The 8,925-nt window shown below is 34.9% G+C and overlaps 1 protein-coding gene across 3 annotated transcripts; it reads left to right on the top strand.

Annotated features, from left to right (window-relative positions):
• The first annotated feature begins 3,180 nt into the window (after nucleotides 1–3,180).
• Nucleotides 3,181–8,256, top strand: LOC116002769 (nuclear transport factor 2-like). Of its 3 annotated transcripts, none has more exons than XM_031242933.1 (9): nucleotides 3,181–3,579; nucleotides 4,050–4,193; nucleotides 4,971–5,277; nucleotides 5,508–5,773; nucleotides 5,888–6,068; nucleotides 6,213–6,334; nucleotides 6,431–6,496; nucleotides 6,733–6,811; nucleotides 7,673–8,256. In XM_031242933.1, the coding sequence occupies exons 1-9, from the start codon at nucleotides 3,541–3,543 to the stop codon at nucleotides 7,879–7,881; spliced, it is 1,413 nt and encodes a 470-aa protein (XP_031098793.1). In that variant the 5' UTR covers nucleotides 3,181–3,540; the 3' UTR covers nucleotides 7,882–8,256. The 3 variants fall into 3 exon arrangements, with proteins under 3 accessions (XP_031098793.1, XP_031098792.1, XP_031098794.1); XM_031242932.1 differs by having other exon boundaries at nucleotides 3,183–3,579; nucleotides 5,882–6,068; XM_031242934.1 differs by having other exon boundaries at nucleotides 3,184–3,579; nucleotides 4,039–4,193; nucleotides 5,882–6,068.
• Nucleotides 8,257–8,925: the final 669 nt, after the last annotated feature.

Genomic DNA, 8,925 nt, shown 5'->3' with positions numbered 1-8,925 from the left:
ATTAATTATTTTAATAATAATAATAATACTAATTATTATTATTAGTTTTTTTTTTGTCATAGATTTAGTGACAGTCAACTTTTAGTCTTTTTTTTATCATAACATCCTCATTTGATCTAGTATTATTGTGTTTTGACCATTTTTTGTCATTTGTCAACAAAATTGTTGAAATATCGTTAAATACAAAGACATTTAATTTTTTTTTACACAAAGCATGTTGGCACACTATATTTTTTTTTTTATTTTTTAAAAATCATAATTGATAACCGAAATGTCTTTAAATTTAACGAAATTTAACTGCTTTTACAAAAAATAAATAAATAAATAAATAATTGGATGAACTAAAAATTGAAGGTAGAATATTCAACATATACATACTAAAAAAAACCCTAAGATTGAAGATTAAAAATGAAAAGAAAATAAGAAAAAAAAAAAAAGAAGATGATGAGGGAGTCGAGGGAGAGAGCCAAGAGAGAGGCCCGTTGGCAAAGAATGATCCAAAAAAGTTTTATAAGTAAAAACCATAGGAAGATATTTTTTTTTGTCAAAATTGACTCTCTCTTTTTCTTTTGACCATATTACTATTGTTTATTGAAAATTTTGAAAAATGATATACAAAATTCATTTATCAAAATTTTTAAATAAACCCTAAATTTGTATTCTTATCACATGCTTTATTGTAAGAATATCAAGTAGAAAAATTAAACTTATTAATAATTCATTAGCCTTGTTCAATTAAATATATATATATATATATATATTTTTTTTTTGTTGTAATACGTACTATAGCCCAACAAAACCCCTCTTTCACTCTTATTGCCCCAAGATATTGCCAATAAAACGGGCGCCAGGCCCCCATAGCCCCACCAAGAGTTTCTTACTTTCTTTAATTGTGTTTAGTGGCAAAGAAAGTATAGACACTCTCAAACTTTTGCACACCTTGTCTCAATGACGACTTAGCTCTCGCATGTTCCCTACATGGAAAAGAAAGAAATTTTTTTTCACATTCCTTCCATGCAGGCTTATTGAGGTGTTTTCCATTCTTTCAGGCTCATTGGGTTGTCTTCCATACATGGGGGTTCATATGATTTTTATTTTTCTTGAGGTACGGTGCTTGAGAACCCGATGATTTTCAACCACCTTCCCTAAATGCAGGCCGATAGATGAGTCGTCTTCCCTACTTGTATGCTCTTTGGGTCGCCTTCCCTACATGCGAGGCCACAAAGATGATTTTCGGCCACATTTCCTACATGTGATTGAATGAGCTGCCTTTCCTACTTGCAGACTCTTTGGATCACTTTCCCTATATGCGAGCCCATATGACTTTATATTCATAGGCCACCTTTCCTACTTGTGAGACCTTAAAAGATAAATAGTCTATGTCATCATTATATACTATTGTAATGAAAATTGTTATTCCCATTACAATCTTAAGATCACCACTAATAACCCTATTTCACTTGCATCGCATTGCATTAATGTAACTTAATGATAAATATTATTACAATTCCGCTTGCCCTCCTCACATCCTTCCCTTCCCCTAGTAATAGAACCTTCCATTCCATCCCCTAGATTTCCAACTTCCCTAAATCTTTCTAGTTGAGACCCTCACCCTCATTCCACCAACCATCGTTGATCAATCACCAATTGTGGTCTTTGGCCAGTAGCGCTTAACCACAACGAATATAGCTTCACTTTGCCAACTGTAACCTCCTCAAAGACTTTATCATAGAATCTCTTATAGTATCTTAGAATTCCACATAAAAAAACAAAATGTAGCGAACTGTTCATACTTGAATTCCACCCCTTAGCCCTTTAGTTTCATTTTCCTCTTCAAGGGTTTAGTAATGTCCAACACTTTCGCACAGATTCTTAGAAAGTTCTCCTGTGTCGTCAAAGTTATTCCTATTCGCCTAGATAAAACTGCCCAATTATTTTCCTATAGATTTCACCACTTTACCGGATAAAAACCCCACTAAAAGATTATAAACTTGAATCCAGAACTCAGTGTTTGTCAAAGGACTATAAAAAAGGGATTCATTGCCCACTAGCCATCGCATGACTAGCAAGCTTTGTTAAAACAACTGTGTGCCATCTTCACTGATACAAACACACATCCACCTCATGGAAAAATTAAAACAAATAAAATTTCGTTTATAACTCCCTTGCAATCATTCATTTCCCTAGATACCACACTAACACCATGGTGCCATTCAGTATACGAAACAACATTGTGTTATTTATAAGGAGTTTTCATATCATTGCATATATGAAATCGTCCTAAACTTCTGGCACCTCATCATCACCAACCACCAACTTCTCTTCTTCTCCCTCCTCCTCCGCCAGCATTAGCAATGCACAATCTTCCTCCAATGATCTCAATCTCAAAGCCACTATATATGATGTTAAAAAACCACCAAACCCACAAAGACAAAAACAGGTCAATAAACTTGTCATCAATAACATGAAAAAACATTCTTAACACGAGGACAAGAAAACATCTACAATTTTATATTACCTATAAATACATATACACACACAATATGGTTGAAGACTACATACCTTAAAATTCTTTATGATCGATATTCACCGTATACAACTGACGACTGAAAATGCATATTCACGTGTAGGGGTGGGCGTAATTCGAATGATCCAAACTAACATCCGAAATTCGAACCGAACTTTGAGATATTCGAACTAAAATTTAAGTATGAGGCGCAAATTAGTGACATTAAATCATTTTCCATCTTTAATATACGTAAAAACCCAGAAAGACAAAAACAGGTCAAGAAACTTGTCATCAAGAATATGGAAAAACATTCTTAACACGAGGACAGGAAAACATCTACAAAAGAGTGATTTTATATTACCTATAAATACATATACACACACAATATGGTTGAAGACTACATACCTTAAAATTCTTTATGATCAATATTCACCGTGACAACTGAAAATGCATATTCACGTGTAGGGGTGGGCGTAATTCGAATGATCCAAACTAACATCCGAAATTCGAACCGAACTTTTAAATATTCAAACTAAAATTTAAGTATCACATGATCAGAACCGACGCCCCCTCATATTCACGTGAACCCAAGGCCCAAATTAGTGACATTAAATCATTTTCCATCTTTAATATACGCAAAAATCCTTAGCCTACGCATCCGCTTACACTGAAACACTGTATAAAACAGTGAATGCAAAACAGAAGTGACGAGGGAAGCTAAACCGGCGGTCGATACGTGTGAAAAACCCTCCAAAAATCTATCCATAGCAAATCAAAATCTTTCCTCCATTTTCGTTCTTCTTTCTCTCTCTGGCGAGCATAGTCAGAGTGAGAGAGAGAGACAGAGACAGAGAGAGGGAGGGAGAGGAGAGGAGAGAAGGACTTGGCGCTGAAGCTGTGGAATTGGGGCAAATGTGAATTGGAATTCAGGATTTGATTCGATTTGGTTTTCTGCATTCTTCAGATCTCCTGAGTTGCATTTTCAGATCTAGGGTTTTGGGGACTCTCCCTGCTGTCGTGTTCCTCCCTCCATGGCGGCGCCTTTTCCCTTTTCCGTCACTTCCGCCGAGGTATCCTTTTTTATATGTATCTCTCTCTATGTTGGTGTATGTGCCTGTGTTTTTCTGTGCATGGCTATAGGTTCCTGTTTATATTGCTCAGTATTGAAAATGGACTTTTGTTTTATTCTGTAGTTATATAAGTACTGGCGTAGCACTTTATTGAGATATTCGATTATATACATGCTTGTTCTGTATGTCTGTGTGTATTTCTTCAGTTCTATATTTGTGTAATATTGATATGCATTCATGTAGGTGCTAAATTGGTTAGTTTCTGTTTGGGAGAAATGCTCTTTGTTTTTCTTAGCTTCATTGGATTCCTCTGCATTTATGTGTTATACATACAAATGGAAGTAGTGAATGTTAATTCAGTGGGATTTTAGACTTCGGTGATCATGTTATAGTGAATGTTAATTTAGTTTTATTACCTAGATGAGTAATTTGTTGCATGGCTATGTTCTTACTGTCTAGGGGTTCTCCAGGTTGGATCCTATTTTATAGGACAGTACTATCAGATACTACAGCAGCAACCTGAATTTGTTCACCAGTTCTACAGTGATGTTAGTACCATGGTCCGTGTCGATTCCAACAGGCCCAACGCCAGGGAAACTGCCTCTGGGATGCTGGTAATCATTTAAAGTTTTGCATTACTTACATTTTCCTTGTTTATCTAAATTGAAGCATTGTTGAAAGTAGGAACACAGTTCCAAATTTCAGTTCACCATGATATAATTGTTTTATTTGTCTCTCTCTCCAGAACTCTCTTACAAACTACTCCCTCCATCCCATTTGCTTTTTCAATGGCTAATTTGACTTGCGTTTAATACTTATAAGTTTACCTTTTGAAAGTAGAAGTTACATATTGTTAAACTACAAGTTATGTAGTGCTTATTTCTGGAATCACTAGCTCAGAATTTTTTAAGAAATATGTTTTAAAACATTGATCAACGTTAGATAGCATTTGGACAACATTTGGGATGGAGTAATTTTTATTTCATATAAAAATATTTCTAGGGTTTTACTAGGTAAATAAAGATTGTTCATAGAACTGGGTTTTGCAAAATGGAATTGCTGCTGGTTACTACTTCTGGATCCAGCTGGATCCAGATGTATTGCCAAAGCCCACCATGAGCTTCTAATCTTCTATAATATCTTTGGAGTAATATGATGGTGAGATAGTCTTCTAATTCTTCAAATATTTTTATGAACATAACCGTCTAATTATAAAAGGAACTTAAAGTATGAATACTTACTGGCGTTTCTTGAAAGAATTAAGCAGCATGTGTCATCATTGCAAAAAGTGAATTGCAAGTTTTTTGGTAGCTGTGCATGGAGCTTAGAATTTCTAGAGTTGACTGAGTAACAAACCCTCATTGCAATATTCCTTCAACTTGTCTTTGCAGCAAATCCACACAGTTATCATGTCTCTCCATTATACTGGAATAGAAATCAAGACAGTGCATTCCTTAGAATCATGGAGTGGGGGTGTTCTAGTAATGGTTTCAGGTTCTGTCCATGTTAAGGATTTTAGTGGCAGCAGGAAGTTTACACAAACCTTTTTCCTAGCACCACAGGAGAAGGGTTACTTTGTTCTCAATGATATCTTTCACCTTGTTGATGATGAACAACTTCTCCAACATCCAGTGACCTATATAACTCCGAGCAATCTTGATAGCAAGCTGAATACTTCAGCTTCAATTCAAGATCAAGGTATTGGTTTTTTTATTTAATTTTTATTTTCCAGAATGACTGGTTATGATCCATAAGGGGTTCATTCCAATGAACATAATATATTGGCTTTCTGCACAGTATAAAGTGCAGAAAACAGTGTACCATGGTCAAGTTTCCAACAAATTAGGAAATAAGTTTTTCTTTTGCTATATCTTGTAAAAATTCAGAAGAATTTCTTTAATTTTTGAGATTAATAATTGCTTCTGTAGTATCCAACTACATTCTTGGTGGAGAAATCCAGGCTAGCAATTTTGTACCTCCCACAAAGATCAAAGAAAATGGAAATGCCAATAACTATAACTTCACCGAGGAGCATCTTCAGCAGGTCCCTGAATCTGATAGGATCCACAAAGATAACTTTACAGAGCAATCCAATGGTCCACTTCCAAGTAAAATGGACACTGTACAAGACCAATTACATGCTCCTATCGAGGAACCGGTTTCAGAGACTCAGAAACATACTTATGCTTCTATTGTACGTATTTGCCTTGTATTCTTCTGGGGCTACAAATCTACAATACCCGTTTGATTGCCAGGTCAAATGATTAATGAAATTATTTCACTTTTTTATTGTCTCTGAAAGTTACAGGTTGCAAAAAGACAACCTGTGCAAGCGGTAGCCCCACAGTCCTCTTTTAACAAAGCTGCTGATCATTCGGAGTGGCAACATACACCAGAACCCACTGGTCAGCTGCCATCAGCACCTTCTAATAATGTTGAAAAGCCTGGAGCAGAAGTAGAAGAAGAGTTTTCTGCTCTGGAAGATGAATGTGAGCTTACCCTTCTAATGTGTTATGCAACATCGTTAGTTATTTAATTATGCACTTCTTTGGGACACTTCAGATGTATAATTTAATAGGTAAAATATGTAGCTACCTAATTATTCTTTTTTGAATTTCTTCATCACTTGGTAGTGGAAGTGAAGTCAGTGTATGTGAGAAATGTACCAACAACAATGGATCCTTATGAAATTGAAGTGGAGTTTACAAAATTTGGTACACTGAAGCCTGATGGTGTGGCTATTAGAACACGGAAGGTTTGTTTTTATCCTTTCCCCCATTAGCGCAAACCTTTGTTTTTAGTGTTCAAATTAAAATTAACTGATACAGATTTGTGCGTAACATTACTGCAGGATATTGATGTGTGCTATGCATTTGTTGAATTTGAAGATGTAACAAGTGTACAGAATGCAATCAAGGTTTGTACTCACGTTACCTTTAATGTCTCAAAACCTTTTCTTTTATTGTGTTCGAACTAATGAAAATATCGTTTTCTGATCTTGTTTTCTGGGTAACTAATAATCCATATAATCCTGTAAAATTGAAGTTCATGCACTTCTTCATTTTATCTACCTCTGGCTTCTACCATGGTCAGAAACCATACGTCTACCTAGTATGCCTGAATATTAATAGCTCCATTAAATTGTGTTTGTAGGCTTCTACTGTACTGATTGGTGGACACCAGCTATATATTGAAGGGAGAAGACCAAACAGAAATAGCTTTTCTCGAGGAAGTATGTATCTTCTTTCCTCAAATTGCTGATCAAAAAATTAGATGTGGTTTTAGATTTTAGATATTTTGAAGTAATAAATTCCTCTAGTATATCAGAACCAATTTGCATTTTGGTATTTTCTCTTTAATGTTGTATCTTTCATAGTTTGATGTATAGGAAATTCATTTCCCGGCCCCTTATCTCCATGGTATGCTGGTGATTAGGGTAAGGAGGGGCATCTAAGTTATTATTCAGGCATTCAGCAAGAAAGAGAGAAATAGGATAGGATGACAATCTACTGCTCCATTACTCAGATTAACAATCTTCTCATCACGAGGGTTTGATATAAAGACCTTGTCCATTTCTGAAAAATGTTTACCTTCTTAATGGTTCATGACACATGAATTCCAATACCCTGGCTTTATTCTCGGCCTTTGCGAGCCAACCAGAACTTTAAGGAAGCTTATGGGATAGAGAAGAAATAATTAGATGTGATATAATTAAATAAGGGAAAATTATGCACGGAGTGGCGATTTTAGTCCCTCAGAGACTATTTCTACCACCTATTTGTCACTTAATAAAGTCGCTGATTTTGTTCTTCAATGACTAAAATTGCCACTCCATGCATAACTTAGGGATTAAAGATGGTCACACATATAACTTAGCATCTAAGTCTGTACTACGCGTATAACTACAGGACGAAAAATGCAATTTTCCCATTAAAAATTTTAAAAGTAGTTCTACTTTTTCTATATAGTGCACATTCTTTCCTTTATATCTAGTTAAGCACATCAAGTGATAAAATATCAGTGAAGTCTGAATGCTGTAATCAAATTCTGATACATTTTTTTTTTAAATTAATATTTTAATGTCTGGAAGCAGGGGGCAGGGGTAGAGGCAGGATCACCTACCAGATGGAAGGAAGAGGGGCACGTTTCAGTGGCCGGGCTTTTGGCAGAAGCAATGGTCACGACAGAGGTGATCGGGAGTACAGATCAAGAGGAAATGGTTTTCATAGGCAAGGTCCTCGTCAAGAAAGAGGTTTTTCAAGCAATCCACAAGGATCAAGAAATGGACAGAGCTCCGAATAATCTGGCTGATTGCTGCAGCATTCAAGTCGAGGCATAGTGGAAGAAATTTTGAATTATTCAACATCTTAAGCTCCCCCAACGGTATACTTTGCGAAAGAATTGATATAATTAGATGTGCTTTCAATGAACCAACCATCAATATATATTATTTTAAATTTTTTGGTAAATCTAGCTAAATCTATTTACAATGAACCCTTTCGGGGTAAAAAAAGGGTTTTGCAGTTTTGATTTCCTCTATACTTGCAGTGAATTTTGGGTTTACAGCAAATTGTCATTTGTGCTTTTTCTTGAATATTTATTTTCTCGAGACCCTTTAGTTCACAGAATGTAAAGATTATGCAAGGTATAATAGTATTACTCTATAAGATTATACTCCGTATAAGGTAACAGTATTACTCCTGAGAGGTGATGTGAGATAATAGAAATGTAAGATTACTGTGTGTACAGTGTGAATTATGAGGATGTAATACTAAGATGTATATAAGATATATATTTTAAGTTATCTATAATTAATTTAGTTGTGGGCGTGTGGCTGCCCTCAGTGGGCGCCCGAGCTGCGCGGATCTGAATTTGTCTTAATTTCAATAAACATTGGTCTGACTTGTACAAAATCTGAAAACAAAATAAAATAAAAAAGAAAAGTTAAAGCTGAACGCGCCAAACGTTCATCGCATCAGTATCTTTCCTTCGTTTCTCTCTCCTGTGATACTTAAAAATATTTAAAATTACAAGAAAAAATCCTCTAAAAAATCACTTCTTATATTAACTAAAAATTGCCTTTAAATTTTTTCCACAAAAATTGAGCAAAAATCATTATTAAGAATGTTCTTACACTAATTTAGTGGTAGGTCATCATGTAGGTTCTCAAACTGGTATGGAGGAAGGGTTTTGACACCTCTTCCCCTTGCATTGGGTTTGCTTTAATAAATTGGTGTTTCTTTTTCTTCAAAAATCCTCAGTACAAAATAAGTAATATATATATATATATATATATATATATATATATATATATATATATATATATATATATATATATATATATAT

The sequence above is a fragment of the Ipomoea triloba genome, chromosome 13, assembly GCF_003576645.1.
Source record: "Ipomoea triloba cultivar NCNSP0323 chromosome 13, ASM357664v1".
In the NCBI taxonomy this organism is placed as follows: domain Eukaryota; kingdom Viridiplantae; phylum Streptophyta; class Magnoliopsida; order Solanales; family Convolvulaceae; genus Ipomoea; species Ipomoea triloba.
This window is presented reverse-complemented; position numbering and strand designations above follow the sequence as displayed.